This window comes from Pinus tabuliformis, chromosome 5_2, assembly GCF_031772625.1.
Source record: "Pinus tabuliformis cultivar Carrire ecotype Pingquan chromosome 5_2, CPIR1, whole genome shotgun sequence".
NCBI lineage: Eukaryota > Viridiplantae > Streptophyta > Pinopsida > Pinales > Pinaceae > Pinus > Pinus tabuliformis.
The window spans coordinates 1,080,658,297-1,080,674,769 of NC_142306.1; the positions used below are offsets into that span (position 1 = coordinate 1,080,658,297).

The 16,473-nt window shown below is 38.5% G+C and overlaps 1 protein-coding gene across 5 annotated transcripts in view; it reads left to right on the top strand.

The window, feature by feature from the left end:
* LOC149162988 (RNA helicase family protein) overlaps positions 1 to 16,473 on the top strand; it is a 405,052-nt gene that overhangs the window by 226,717 nt on the left and 161,862 nt on the right. For all 5 annotated transcript variants that reach the window (XR_016261962.1, XM_089437477.1, XM_089437478.1 and 2 more), the window contains exon 16: positions 220 to 384. Coding sequence is in view for 4 of the 5 variants with exons in the window: in XM_089437477.1 (XP_089293603.1) it covers positions 220 to 384 (165 nt within the window). In the remaining variant the exon portion in view is untranslated. The remainder of the gene's footprint in view (positions 1 to 219; positions 385 to 16,473) is intronic.

Genomic DNA, 16,473 nt, shown 5'->3' on the forward strand with positions numbered 1-16,473 from the left:
GACTTGCTTTTTTTTTTGTTGTTGGGTTAATAATTTTTCTAATTGTGTCAGCACAAAAGAAAACCCATTTTTTCTTTAAGAGTAAATAATAAGTATCAAGAGAGTAAATGATCAAAATATTAATTTAGTCAAATCGTTCAATAAAATTGTTGATATTTCTTTTTTGTGAAACTTTAGATGAATATTGATATATGATTAAAATAATGTATGTTAATGCAGTTAAAGGCATTGGGTATAGACAATATTATGCGTTTTGATTGGCTTGCCTCCCCCCCAGCAGAGGCAATGGTGAGGGCACTGGAGGTTCTTTATGCAATAGGTGTCTTAGATGAAGACGGCAAGCTGACATCTCCAACTGGGTTTCAAGTTGCTGAAGTTCCTCTGGTAAGTCTAAAGTATCAAAGTTTCACTTAGTTGGAAATGATTCTATAACATATGGTCCATCTAATGAATTCTCCATGTTTATTCATGTTCTTGTAAAGTTCATTTGGATATCTGATTTTGTTCCTGATTTAGAATTCCAAATTTGGTGTTACAGTGGCCCAACTTAGATGAAATCAAAACATTCATTGCTTTTACTTATGAAAATGCATAGAAGAAACAAACAGTTCTATTTCTTCTTTTAATTGTAGTTGACCATTTTTTATATTATAAATTAGGGTTATTTTCAATCATGAGTGTTACAGCTTGCATGCCAAAAACTTGTTTATGTGTTGAGGCATACCCTACGTGGCCACTTGTATATGTAGCGGGGTAACATGTAGCGACGTGCATCCATATATCAAGGAAAATGTATTATTCATATATCATTTTTTCCATCTTCTTCCATATTCACTTTAATAAGCATACCAACCATTAACTTTAAAGTGCATGATTGGGTTTATTATTTATAAAGATATTACATTGCTTATGATTTTAAAATATGAATGGTTAATAAAGTGTCTTAATCTAGGTAAATCACATGGCATGTTCTGGTTATGTGAGCGGTTCCCTAGCATATGTTTCTCTCATATGACATCTCTATGTATTGATTTTACACGCATTCAATGATATTGGATACCTGTCTACTTTAGATTTATCTTTGGCATTTTCTAAGAGTTGTGTTTGCACTTCCACATTGTACTTGTACTAGATGTACCCTTCAGTCCCATTGACCTACTTTTGTGGTCATTCATTTGACATTAATAAAATTACCGTATCTGCAAATATTTCTACTGTGTCTGTATTTGATATGGTCTTAGAGCAAGGGCTGATCCTTTGTCCATTGAGGGGTATTTAACACCCAGAATTGTATCTCTGCAATGTGGTGTTAATTTTCAGATATCGCAGCAGGTTGTCACACCTTGTTGGATGTTCAGGGTAGAGATGGTTTTGGAAGAAGTTTAAAAGTAAGTATGAGCCCTTGTATCTGTAACAAATCTGTGATATGCTTCCAAGTTGGGTGTGTTACCTCTTCAGCTCACATGTAATTGTAGAAAACCTGGATCCACAGATGCAAACATGTTAAAATTGGCAACTAGGGCCAAACTCCATGTGGATCACCTTATTTATGGCTTCTGATATTTTTCCTAGATTCCTCTCATCGAGAGGTGTAGGATTGATCGAAAGATCATCCGATTTCGATAAATATTTATGGAGATATGAATTTATTTTGATTATGGACAAATTATCAAGGTCGGCCAACAAACTTATGTAGGGTCAGAAGTCCAATAGTCATGTCTATTCAACCTCAACTTTTGCATATAAATACAAGGAGCATTCTCCTCATTTGGGCAATTCAATTCACTCATCTTCTCTCTCTCTCTCCTACGCATAAAAGGTGCCTGTCTCTCTCTCTCTCAAACGTGTGGCTAAAAGGAAGACATCCTAGGGCAAGGAAGACGCAGAAAGAACTCTAGGGCAGCAGGTCATCTCTTTGACCAGCGTTGACGAAGCGTTGACCTTCGAGAAGTGCAGATTGGGTGTGGTTGTCTCTCTTAGGTAGGCCACAATGTTTGGCACGAAAATCGAGGTGATCTGACCTCTGGTTTGACCGGTGTTGACTGCCCTAGTTTAGGGTTGCAAGTTGACTTCAGAAATCTGCAAATTGACTGAACTTTTGGGGCTGTTTAAGGACAAGTTGATTGGAAATTGACCAAGTATTTTAGAGGTCAATTTCAGCTAGTTTGACCAAGTTTGACTTCACTGATCTAGGGTTTGCTGCTGCTGATATAAAATTACAGAATTCAGATTTTGTACTATTTCTCTCTGCTGAACTATTGAAGATAAAAGAAGATTTGATCAAAGGGTTTCCTCGCATTGGGGTTTGTCCTTGGCTCGCCGCCATGTCTTGTGTCTCTTGTCTTGTCTTGTTTTCTGTTGATCATTTAATGTTCTATCTGCACTTTACTTAATGTATATGTGATTGCTAATCTGTGGCTAATAAGAAGAAAAATAAGTAAACTGCTCTAAGCATAAAACATACCATAATTTAACATGGTATCAAAGCTGAGGTGAAGACAAAGCCCAAGCAAGAGCAAGAGCAAGAGCAATCACCGAAGAGAAGGTTGGCAAGGCTATCTTAAAGAAATCATGGGGTCCTCAACGCACTTCCCTGCTGAAGACAAACTCCGTGAGAAGTCTGACTATCGCGGATGGAAGATGTCTCTCGATCTAACATTAGAAGAGCAGGAAGTGTTGGACCATGTGAGAGGTGGGATTGTTGAGCTTCCATCAAATGCATCCGCTGCTGCTAGGAATAAATGGACCAAGGGAGAAGTCAAAGCAAGGAAGATCATCCAGGACTCTATCGACAAGCGCTTGGTGGCCTATCTTTCTGAGCTGAACACCTCCAAGGAAATCTACGATAAACTGGTGAGTTTATTTAAAGTTAATGATGCAAATCAAGTCTTGTTTCTTAGAAATAAGCTGAAGGAAATTAAGAAGGGCGAAGATGAGAGTATGCAAGTATATTTCTTAAGGATCACCGAGATCAAGAACGATCTCCTATCTATTGGGGGAGTAATTCCAGATAGGGAAATGACACTCACAACTCTTGGAGGACTGCCATTTGAATGGTATATATTCAGGACTACTCTTCTCAACAATAACGTAATTCCTGGATTTGAGGAATTAATGGCTAGATGCATTCAAGAAGAAACGAGGATGGAAGAGCAAGAAATGCCCATACTTAAAGGTCATCCCTCTGCCTTTTCTTCTCATACTAAAAGAAGAAACAATTCTAGGGCTAAATTCAAAGGAAAGGCTGGACCAAAGGGTGGAAGAAAAGGACGATGTTACAATTGCAATAAAACAAGTCATTATGCAAGGGAGTGCCCTGATAAAAGGGACTCACACCGGGACGATGATCAAAATCCCTCTCAAGGCAATCAAAGGAATGGCAGGTCAAATGGCCATTTACTCGCCTAGGTCCTGTGAGGACCGAAGTCTCTCAATATTTTTTTGGCGCATACTCAAGTGATGGAAAAAAAAGAATCTCTTTTACGTTTTTACCTAAAGAGGTAAAAGAAGTGCCAGAAATCAAGGAAGAGGACAACCATTCAAGAAGGCAAGAAATTCCAGGTATGAATCTAACACTGTTAACAATAAGCAAGATGAATATTATCTACCAGTAGCTCTATCTACTACTGCTCCTCCGGACTCGCTGGAAAATTGGCTTATTGATAGTGGTGCCTCAAGGCACTTCACTGGTTACAAAGAAGCTCTCTATAATTTGATAGAGAAGGAAACCAACCTGGAAATTGTTCTTGGAGATAATTCAAAATATCCCGTGAAAGGCATAGGAAATGTCACTCTTCAATTGAATCAGGGTAATACCATCCACTTACAAGATGTATTATATGTACCTGATCTCAAAAAGAACCTGGTGTCCATTTCGGCAATGGAAGACAAAGGCTACAAGGTGGCCTTCAGCGATGGCAAGGTACGTGTATGGAAAAAAAACTTTAAAGATGCTTTTACTCTTGGGTTTTGAGTTGATTCATTATATCAGGTTGGTGGAAGTCCGCTGGGTGTCATGTCTTGTGACACATCTATTCAGTCCGAATTATGGCATCAGAGGTTTGCTCACCTTCATTATAAAGCTCTACCCGATGTAAGAAAAATGGTGATCGGGATGCCCGAGTTCAGATTAGAGCAAGGTGGTGTATGTCTAGATTAGAGCAAGAAGGTGTATGCCCGAGTTCAGATTAGAGCAAGAAGGTGTATGTCCTAATCTAAGTGAGAGCCTTCACCTCAATTGTTTTGAAGCAAGTCTTACATAAGGTTGTAGAAAGAAGTTCAGGGGAAGGATGCTAAGGCCTCATTAACGATACCTACCCTGGAGTTCTAACGACCTAGATGCCTCCGTTCCTACAAGGGATTGCGTGCAAGAGAACTGCAGGGTCAGCTGTTTTAACCTTAGTGCAAGGGTTAAGTGTCACAAATTGAAAGAGAAGGTGACCCTAAATATCTATCAACCAAGATTATGCTTGGAGGTAAATTTTCAATATGCACTTCTAATCTAGAATGAAGATGCAAATGGGATTAGCTTGCTTCAATGAGATACAATTATGCTCCAATGCTTTAGGATGAACAATTGAACCACCTGCAATCAAGATTGTTCAAATATTAACCTTAAAGCACAAGATTACAAGAATGCCATTAGCAACTTATGAAGCACTTAGAGATTTAGTTGGCACAAATAACTTAGATATTCGTCAAATTCATATTTATTATTATTAAAACAGATAGAAGGTGATTACAATTTGTGGGAGGACCCTAGCTTTATACTGCCTTGGGTGCCTCTTGGTGAATGGGCATGATTTTTGATCATGCCCTTTGCCTAATAACTACTAATTAATTAATTTTTTATATAACATTGCCTTCCTCCCAAAAAAATGCTTTGTCCTCAAAGCATACGTAACAACAGATGTTGTTGACGAAATGCTTCAGTCTCCCAAGAAGCTTCTTCTTCTGGTAAGTCCTTCCACTTGATCATGTATTCCTTGATTACACAAGATCAAAGTTCCTTTTCTCTGGTGGATATGATACCTTATGGTTCTAAAATGACCCTTCCTTCATCATCTTAGGATGGAAGCGTTGTTTGTGCCGATTGATGGTCGCCCATTGCCCTTTTAAGGCAGGATACACGGAAGACGTTGTGAACACGACTTTTATCCAGAAGGCTTAAACTATATGCAACTTGGTTGATCTTTTTGTTGATCTAGTATGGTCCATAAAACTTCGGTGCCAATTTATATTTTCCTTTTTGTTTCGAGGACAACTGTTTGCATGGCTGGAGCTTGACAAATACCCATTCTCCAACTTCAAATTCTCTCTTGGTTCTGTTTTGGTTAGCTTATTGCTTCATTAAATTTGTTGGATTATTTAACTATTCTTTTAGGGTTTGGACGATTTTTTGGGTTTCTTCTAGTTGGTTTTTAACAACTGGTAGATTTGTTTGGAATGTAGCTAGATCCTTCCATTTCGGAGGTCTGGACCCATACAAAGCCTGGAATGGAGTCTTTTTTGCTGACGTATGATAAGTAGAATTATACCACCATTTAGCGAGTTGCAACCATTGAACCCACTTATTTTGTTTTTCTGTAGCATAACAATGTAGGTAGGCTTCCAAACATTTATTGACAACCTCCGTTTGCCCATTTGTTTGAGGGTGGTAAGCGGAACTCATATTTAGGTAGGTTCCTATGTGGTTGAACAATTCCTTCCAGAATTACCCTTAAATTTGGCATCTCTATCACTCATAATGACTTTCGGAAAACCGTGTAGTTTATAAATATTTTTGCAAAATATCTCAGCGATTTGTTTAGCTGAGTCTGATTTCTTCATTGCAATAAAGTGAGCATATTTGGTGAGTCTGTCGACTACTACGAAAATCTTATCCTTGCCCTCAGATACAGGTAATCCCTCATTTCTTCCTATTTTTGATTCATAATGTTAAGGGGTGAAGTAATCCAAGTGTCATAATATTTTCACTTTTATTTCTTTGACATTTGTCACATTTTGCTAGATATTTCTGAATATCGTGACTCATCCCCTTCCAAAAGAATGATTGATGTGGATTGTAGTAAGTTTTAAAGAATCCTACATGTTTGACTGACAATGAATCATGTGACTCCTTGAGTATCTTGGATTTAAACTTGGAGTTTGAATTCAGATAGATTCTTCCTTTGTACCATAGAATATCGTTCTTCCATTCAAATTTTGAGTTGTCTGGAAAGTTATTGATTATCACAGTTATTTCTGGATCCTTGGCATACTCACTTCGAATCTCATTAAGCCATTCAGGAACAATAACTGAGATTGCAAATAATGTTGGTTCTTCGTGATTCCTAGACAGGGCATCTGCTACTACATTATCTTTTCCCTTTTTATGTCGTATCTCCATGTCAAAGGCCACAATTTTTTCAATCCATTTTTGTTGTTCTTCGGAAAGTGTTTTTTGTTGGAGGAGGTTCTAGAGACTGTTATGATCTGTTCGAATGGAGAACTTACTTCCCAAAAGATATTGTCTCCACTTGGTCAGTGCGTGCATAATAGTGAGCATTTCCTTGTTGTATGTGGATTTAAGACGTTCTCGTTTATTGAGTTTCCTACTTTCAAAAGATATTGGATGCCCCTCTTGCATTAACATTGCACCTATACCGAACCCGAAAGCATCATACTCAATGATAAATGGTTTAGAGAAATTTGGAGTCGCCAATACCGGGTCATTAGATATAACTTCCTTCAATTCTTCAAAACACCTTCCTGCTTCCTCATTCCATTGAAATGAATTCTTCTTTAAGAGGTTTGTTAAAGGTGCAGTTATATGTGCACAGTAAATCTTCGGTAATATCTAGTCAATCCTAAGAATCCTCTTAGCTTGGATATATTAACTGGTTTGGTCCATTCCTTTATAGCCTTGATTTTATTACGGTCCACTTTTACTCCTTCATGGGATATAATGTGTCTAAGATATTCTACTTCTTCCTTGCCAAAGGTGCATTTGGATTTCTTGGCGTAGAACTGATGCTCTTCCAGTAGTGTAAGAACTTTATCTAGATGTTGTAGGTGCTCCTTCCAAGTTTTACTGTAAATTAAAATATCATCAAAGAATACTAACACAAACTTCCTAAGATATGGACGGAATAACTCGTTCATAGTGGCTTGGAATGTCGCTGGTGCATTGGTTAACCCAAAGGGCATTACTTTAAATTCGTAGTGACCTTCGTGTGTTTGGAACACAGTTTTTGGTATGTCTTCCAACCTGATTCTGATTTGGTAATAGCCTGAGCTTAAATCCAATTTTGAGAAGTATTTTGTGCCATTTAGTTCATCCAACATTTCGTTGATAAAGGGGATTGGGAATTTGTTTTTAATCGTTATTTTGTTTAATCCTCTATAATCAATGCATAGCCTGAATGATCCATCCTTCTTCCTTACCAATACCACTGGAGTAACATGCAAACTCTTACTTTTTGTGATGATCCCTCATTTTAAAAGGTCTTGGATTATTCTCTCAATTTCAGTCTTTTGGTGATGCGTATATCGATACGGCTTGATGTTGACAGGGTCTGATCTCGCTTTGACTTCTATTGTATGGTCGATTTCCTTGTTAGGCGGCATTTTCATGGGCAAGTCTTGGAATACTTTTTCATGCTTCTGAATTAGCTCTTGTACTTTTGGTGACTCTTCACTGATCACATTTGCAGATAACATTTCTAATTGGTGACATTGTACTACATAAGCTAGTGCTCCTTTTCAAATCATTTTCATCATTTGGGATGATGACACTATTTGATTTTCTGGTGCTTGGAATCCGTATAACTTGTACCTCTGCCCTTCCCAATTAAAGCTTATAAATTGCTCTTGATGGTTGTCAGAGTAAGTGCCTAGGGTTTGTAGCCATTGGATGCCTAAGACCATATCTACTCCTCCTAATGGTATAATGTAGAATGAAGATTCTAAATTATAGTCTTGAATCTGCAATTTGACCTTATGGCATTTCCCTACCTTTTCAATCTTCTATGACTACATCATCTTCATGTTGGGCATGGCAAATGTGAAGATGTTGAGACTCTTTGCCATGGTTGAGTCTAAAAAATTGTGGGTGCTACCGGAGTCGATGAGAACCACTACGTTATTCATCTTAATCAATGAATGAATTGAATTAATTTACATGAGCAAATGAAGCTCAATAAGTAATACAAAGATATTTACATAAATAAAAAATCATGTTTCTATTAAGAAATAGAAACAACCAGTTTCTTCTAAGAAACTGCTAAAAAGATTAAAATAGAAACAACTAATAAGAATGAGCATTAAACACTAAATAGCATTATTCTAATACCCTTAATGCTCAATATATTTACAACACTGATAGATCCTCTGAATTTTACAAACTTATCAGGACCAAGAGGCTTAGTGAAGATGTCGGCGGGCTGCTCCATTGTGGGAACATATCGCAATTGAACAGATCCTTCTTTAACAAGCTGGCGAATGTAGTGACAATGGGTTTCTACATGCTTTGTTCATTCATGAAAGACTGGATTCTTGGCAAGTTTGAGCACTCCCTGATTATCACAGAACAAGGGAGTAGGACCTGTCTGAAAAACATGCATATCTGCAAGCATACGTTGAAGCCAAACTGCCTCACAAGATGCCTTAACTGCTCCCTATACTCTGCTTTTGTTGGGGAGAGAGCCACTGCCTGCTGCTTCTTACTAGTCCAGGTGACAACACCAGATCCTAGATTAAACACATACCCAGCTGTAGATTTACGGTCGTCAACCGAATCAACCCAGTCAGAATTTGTGTAACCACTGAGTATAGGATCGGAACTTCGAGTGTACAAAAGTCCATAATCAGGAGTGCCACACATATAACGCAACACACGCTTCGCTGCTATCCAATGATCAGCCTTAGGAGCTGACATGAAGTGGGAAATGTAGCTCACTGCAAAACTAATGTTAGGTCTAGTGGCAGTAAGGTAGATGAGGCTGCCCACTAATTGCCTGAATAAAGTTTCATCCACAAGGGGTGAGGATGACTGAGCTGAAAGTTTGAGCCCTGGTTCCATAGGAGTCGTGGCAGGTTTGCAATCCTGCATTCTGAATCTGTCCACAAGATTTCTGGCATACTTGGACTGAGAGAGAAAGATGTTGTTCTCAGTCTACCAAACTTCAACTCCAAACATTAATGAAGAAGTCCTAAATCTGTCATATCAAAAGTGCTGCACAAATCTTGTTTGATCCCATGGATCAAATGTGTTGAGCTGCCAGTAATGATAAGGTCATCCACATAGACAACCACAAACAGAATATCATCACCAATATGCTTGATATACAGGTTTGCATCAGATGGACTCCGCTAAAAACCATGATCTGTGAGGTACTGATCAATTTTCATGTACCAAGTCCGAGGAGCTTGTTTAAGACCATAGAGTGCTTTGACTAATCTACAAACTTTCTGTTCTTGATCGACAACCTTGAATCCTGGAGGCTGCGTCATGTAGACTTCTTCCTGTAAGTCACCATTCAGAAAAACTCTTTACATCCATCTGATGGACTTTCCAATTGAACTGAGCTGCTAAGGCAAGGACAAGCTGTATGGTACTCATCTTGGCTGTAGGAGCAAAGGTCTCCTCATAGTCAATGCCTTCCTTCTGTGAGAACCCTTGAGAAACAAGGAAAGCTTTATACTTGTCTACGGTTCTGTCTGCTTTGTATTTCACTTTATACACCTATTTGCAGCTAATGGGCTTTTTCCCTGCAGGAAGATCAGAAAGGGTCCAAGTGTGATTCTTTTGAAGACACTGGAATTCAGCTTCCATAGCCTGTTCCCACTCAAGTGTACCCTTAGCCTCTAAATAAATTTGAGGCTCAAAAATACTGTGCAGGTTAGCCATAAGAGCAAAATTTACTGTAGACTGCTATTTGCTGTTATGTCTAGAAGCTCTACCTTCAAGGAGCTCATTATCCCAGAGATCACCAATGGTTTTAGCCCACCATTTAGGCCAGAGAGTAGAGGAACCAATATCAGGAGGAGACGGGGAAGACTCAGGAACAATAGGAGCAGCAAGAGGGGGGTTATTTTCCGGAGGAAGCTCAAGTAGTGCATCATTAAATACTGATGCTGCATCATCCCTCCCATCAGGTGGACCTACTGGAAGAAGAACACTGTGACGCTGATCCTCAGAACACTGCTTAGAAGGAGGAGACTGAAGGAATCCTCTGTCTTCATCAAATACTACATCATCACTGAAGCTAAGACGACCAGTGGCTACATCTATCAACCTATAGGCCTTGTGATGATCACTGTACCCTGTCATCATGAGTTTCTCGATTTTGGAATCCAACTTAGAGCACTTAGCAGTTGGAATCCAAACATATGCAACTGAGCCAAATACTTTGAGGTGACTGATCTTAGTTTTATGGCCAGACCAAACCTCTTCGGGAGTCTTCCCCTTAACAACCTGAGTAGGTGAGCGGTTAAGAAGATAGATAGCAATAAACACTGCTTCAACCCAGAGTTTGTTCGGAACATTCTGTGTTGTAACATAGAACGAGCCATTTCAACAACCGTACGGTTGCGGCGTTTGACAACACTGTTCTGCTGAGGAGTGTAGGGTGTAGTTAATTGACGTTTGATGCCATGAGTATCATAGAAGTTGGAGAAAGCAGAAGAACAAAATTCTCCCCGTTATCTGTCCTAAGAGTTATGATATTACAGCCAGACTCTTTTTCAACTAAGGATTTAAACTTCTGAAAGATACTAAATACATCAGATTTATATTTTAGAAAATACACCCACATCTTTCTACTGAAATCATCTACAATAAGCAAAAAATATTTGCAACCAGTAATAGAAGATGTATGCATAGGACCACAAATATTAGCATGAATTAACTGGAGTACCTTAGATGCGCGCCAAGATTCTCCATCTTTGAATGAAAACCGATGTTGCTTGCTAGTTTGACAGGTGCGGCATACTCCCAACTGCTGAGTTTGAATATCAGGTAACCCTGACACAAGTCCCTCCCAAGAGAGCTGAGAAAGATACTGCATGTTTAGATGCCCATATCGCTGATGCCATAGAGTGCTGATGGGAGAAACACGAGTTGCTAGAGCTACTTCTGGAGAATCTCCAGTGTCAAGAAGCCTGTATAGACCATGATCCTCTAGGCCAACAACAACCGTAAGACTAGTGTCCCTGTCGATAATGGAGCACTTGTGCGCAGTAAACACTACATCAAGCTGAGGAGAGTTCCTCATAATCTGGCTGACAGACAACAGATTAATTTCCGTACTAGGAACACAGTACACATTCAGGAAGATGAGTGTGCGCCCACCAGACTGGATCTGAACTGTACCTTTGCCAACCACTGTGTACTCTTCACCTCCACCGAATACCACGGAATCACTGAAAGGTGAGAAGTCAATAAACCAGTCACGCCTATGAGAGAAATGGCGTGATGCACCAGAGTCAATGTACCAGGCTGAAGACGGGACATGATCTGAAGAACTTTTAGCCATAAAGGTGTAAAAGGCAGATTCTGTTTGCTTGGAATGTTCTGCAACATTCGCTGTCTGATGGGGCCCTCCCTGTTTCTTTTGTTCAGAAGAAATCCTCTGTCGGCAATCTTTCTTCATGTGGCCGAATTTATGACAGTAATTACACTGCACATTTTTCTTCCTAGCAAGATCAAAAAACTGAGAAGAACCTTTCTGCTGAAAGGACTGAGAGGACTGATATTTGGCAGCAAAAGCATTTTCTGAGGAGGCTGATGAGGCACCACTACCAAATTGTTGTTTCCAACGATCCTGCTGCATGAGTTTGGTGCATAACTCCGGAAACTTCAGATCAACATTAGTGGAGGTAATGTTGAGTGTTTCGATGAAGTGCTCATAAGATTTTGGTATACTTTTCAGAGTGATGACTACCATATCTTCTTCCTCCATGGTTTGACCAATGGCTTCTAGCTGATCTCGAATGTCTTTAATCTTGTTAAGATGTTCTTGTAAAGACATATGTTCGTCCATCATGATGGAGAACAACTGATTCTTGAGAAAGAAAGCTTTGCTCTTGTCAGATGTCTCGTATAGTTCCTTCAAATGTTGCCAGATCTCGGCGGTTGTCTTGCCAGAAGGAATCTGCGGTAACTGATCATCAGTCACAGAGAGTTTGAGAAGCATAATGGCCTCTCGATTTCAATCATCAAACTTATCTTGATCGGTGCCAACTGTACCAGGACAGAGCTCTGTTGACCACTACCGGTCAACTGCCCGTAGCAGTACACCCCCTTTTTCTTTGCAAAAAGGGTAGTGCTTGATCGACATGTTCGTGCCATTCTTCAGTCATCGACAGCTTGATCAATTTATGTTGTAAACCTAGTCTGCATGTATAAATTGTAAATAATCTTGGCAAATATGAGTCAAGTCGGTAAATTGCCTAGGTGGACCTAATTTTCTAAGTGATAATCCACATTCTGGAAGGTTTTTCGTCTCACCGATCCATGATCGGCAGAGTTTTCCTTCAGCCTAACCCCAAAGCCGGGATGGATTTTGTCATTAGAATCTTAGGAGAATCCTAGTGTGTTAATCTGCTAGATTATAGTTGTGTTGTAGAACCGGGTGATTTATGAGGGTCTATGTCAAATGGGTCTTCCCCCTTGGGATGTAAAGTTGTAAAAGTCATGATATAAAGTGTCGTGAGGGTTAAGAAATGTTTTAATCCCCTCATAACTCCTATGTCCTAGGTCCTAGGTAATTTTCCCAAAAGCTAAGTTCAAGGATCCATTTAAAAATAAATTAAAAAATAATAAATAAATAAAAATAAAAAAATATAAAATATATATATCTATATATATATAAAATAATAAAATAATAAAAAAATAAAAAAATAAAAAAATAATAAAAAAATAAAAAAACCTGAAAATAATAAAATAATAATATTTTGAGTAAATAAATGCAGAATTTCAATTTTTTAATACATTAAAAATTCGACGGATGAGATCAAGAGATATCTTGATCCTCATCGACGGTCGAGATCATTTTGACATGGATCACTTGAACTAGCTGTTGGGATCTTTTCCTTTAAATAGGGTGCTAGGGGTCATTTGAGATCATTCGATCTTGGAGTCTTGTGCTGAAGAAGCTCTCTTGTAAACTTTTCTGGTGCTAATAAAGAAAGACTTTGGGGTTCAAATCTTGCTGGTGTTACTCTCTGGAAGTGCTGTGAGCTATTTTATTTTCTGCATATTTTGATTTTCAGCCATTAGTAACAACTTATTATAGAGTATTGTTGAGCACAGGTATCTTGTTCACATGCTAGGGTTTGAATGGTATTAGGTTTTCTGAAGTAATGGCAGGTATCTCCATTGCTGTTGAGATCTAGTATTGTTTTTTCTCTCTTTATTGACGGTTGAAATGAGCTGTGCAGGAAACCCTTATTAAAGAAGACCAGTGGGCGTTTGGGGAAGTTCTCGGCTGAACTAGCCAGCTCCCGCAAGCATTTCTTGCAGAGCCCAGCTAGTTTTGATCCTGGGTTTATCATTCAGTTTATTTTTCTAAATTGCATGAGAGATTTTCTGAAGTTCTTCATAGTAAAATCTGAAAATTTCGATAATATTACTGTTGATTACTGATAGATCTGGCTGTTTAAGAGTCGACAATTGTAAATTTTTTTTAGCTGATTTAGAGTTTCATTTGTTTCTGGTAGGTCTCACTTCTTGGTGTTTTTTGCATTTCAGATCACAGAGTTATTTGCAGGAAGAAAGATTTTTATGAGAGCAGGTTGTTTCATTTCTGCACAACCTCCTGTTCTCCACGTGATTTATTTGGCAACCCTCTATTCCTGCGATCCCTTATCTGCTGTCGACTGCATACGTTGTCCCTACTGCTCTCTTCATTGATCCTTCACGTTGCAAATTCTATCCACCATCGGGTTTACATCAAGCTGCTCGCAGATAATTCACTGCCCACCAACGTGTTGCATTTCTGCTCCAAACCCGTCACCCCTCGCTTGCCTGTTCACGCATATCGCCTTCTGCCCACGATATTCCTGCTCTTCACGCAGCTCCAGCCTCCACCTGCTCAGCCGCTTGCATATTTCCATCACCTGCACACACATATAACTTAAATGTGATTTCTTTTAAGGCGTTAAAGGAAAACGTATCCATCAATCCCTGCGGCTACGCCTTTCACCGCATATCATCTCCATCGAAACTGTCTGGCCACGCATTACCAGCACCTGCTCAAACAAAAGTCGTTGCAGCTCTCAGAGACGGGGAAGGGATCAGGTATTTCACGTGAGGTAATCACAGCATTCGCGCGGGCATTAGGTAAGCTCCAATACGATTCGAAGTTTTCGACCTTTGCTGGGCAGTGCGTTTTAGAAACAGCGTTTTCCTCACACGCCCACGCAGTCAGTTTTCTTTCCCTTGTGCTACCTGAGCTTCTGCGGGCCTGCGTGGAGAACGATTGGGTCTTTTACGCTGGTCAGATTTTCCATTTGAGCCTCAGTCAATTTTTCTGGGTAGAATTCGATCTGAAATCTGAGTTTTATTTCGGTTTCGCAGTTAGTTTCATCTGGATTTGTTTTTCGTTGTTTTAGTTTAGGGATATACGATTTTCATAGTTTAAATTTATTTATTAAGTTTTAGATTTAGGTTTTATTTAATCTTTTTAAGTTCGAACTATAATCGTTGTTTTAGTTTTATTTCCTTTAGCTTTTGTTTTATTTAAACTTTGAATTTAGAATCATAAAAATAAAAAGCTTAAAAAGAGTCCCCTTTTTTTAATGTAGATTTTAATTATTTTCTAATTTTAGATTTAATAAATTTTTACTTTAGTTTTAGACTAGATTTTAGTTTTATTAAAGTTTTGTTTTTTGGATCTAAATTTTAGTTTTATTAATCATAAAACATCATAAAAAAAAAATCATAAAAGTACAAAAATTATAAAAAATAAAAAAAAAGAAAAAAAGAAAAAAATCAAAAAACCTTTTTATTTAGACTTTATAGTCTTGTTTTATTTTGAAAAGCATAAAAAATATTTTGGAAATATTTTGCCAGATTCAGTCTTGGCTCGGGGATTTTATCACATTTTATCTTTTCTGCTAAGGCTAAAATTTTTGATGTGGAATGAATGTTTATCATTTTATGCGAGTCTGCACATGAATGATCATTTTGAAGATTAGCTGCATGAATATGATATCTGGTTAATGTTCATAATTGCGTGGTTGTTTAAAGCAGTTCATCTTTCGAAATTTTTAATCGCTGGATATTGTTATTGAGCTTTAATCATTATAAGAACATTGTGGTTTTACTGGATATCTTGCATCGTTCAAGTTATTTGATGGTAAATGATTGCTGTACATGGTTTACATCTCTGCAACATCTAGTAAATCACTGTTTAAACATCAAGCCCACAAGGCACTGGTACATTAAATTAATAAAATCTATTTAGTGCTGGTTTCCTTTCGTGTCTCCCAACCCAACTGGTTCACAGTTGGTTTTCATCATCTCATAGGGTCTACCCCCCTTAGCCGCGGGAGATAGGCTTAAACGGAGGGATCGGGGATCAGAGTGACAACGCCCGGTCTGAGTGTTGTTGTGTCAATCTGTGCGACAACATTTTTTGGTGCCGCTGCCGGGGATAGAGTTTTTCTGTCCTTGGTTCTTTCATCTCAAGCTTTTTCGTGTTTTACTTCTTGTTCAGGTGGCGACTCCACTTCATATATTATCTTCGAGAGTGTACACTAGAAGACATCCAAGCAGTCTGTGCAATCCTACTCCTGATCCTGAAAAGGTCCTCAGGGTACGATTACACAAACTCGCTTCTCGTACACTTCTTGTAAACCAAGGACAAGAAGCCCTCTCTGATATTCATTTGCTTTTTAAAGGTCAAGTTAGGCACAACATCATGGATATGTATGCCCCTTGTGATTTTTCTAACATTCCAGGATATCCCAACGATATTCCATCTATTGGGATCGATAAATTGCTTAACTTTCAAGGAAATAATGCGATTAGTGCTAACTCTAATTTGCGAGATTTTAGCATATGGATGGCTAAGTATGCAAGATCTGCTGATTTCGATCATGAGGATGTCAGAATGACTTTTTTCATCTTAACTCTAGGAGGTGATGCCTATGATTGGTTTGCAGAAAAGCCTCAGAATTCGTTTAACTCCTTACAATCGATCATTAATGCATTTAAAGAAAAATATGGAGATAAGAGAGAAGGAAGACACCTCGTAAAAGCTATTAGCCTAATAAAAAAGAGAGAGGATGAAACTGTTGAAGAATTTAATAAAAGGTTTAATGGTATTGTTAGATAATTACCTCAAGACTATAAACCTACAGATAAAACTCTCCAAGATTTTTACATTGATGCCTTTAGTCCTGAGCCATCTTATGAATTAAGGCGTGCTAAACTTAATGATTATAGAGATTGCCAAGCCTTAGCTATAGAGCTTGAAAAGGACAAGG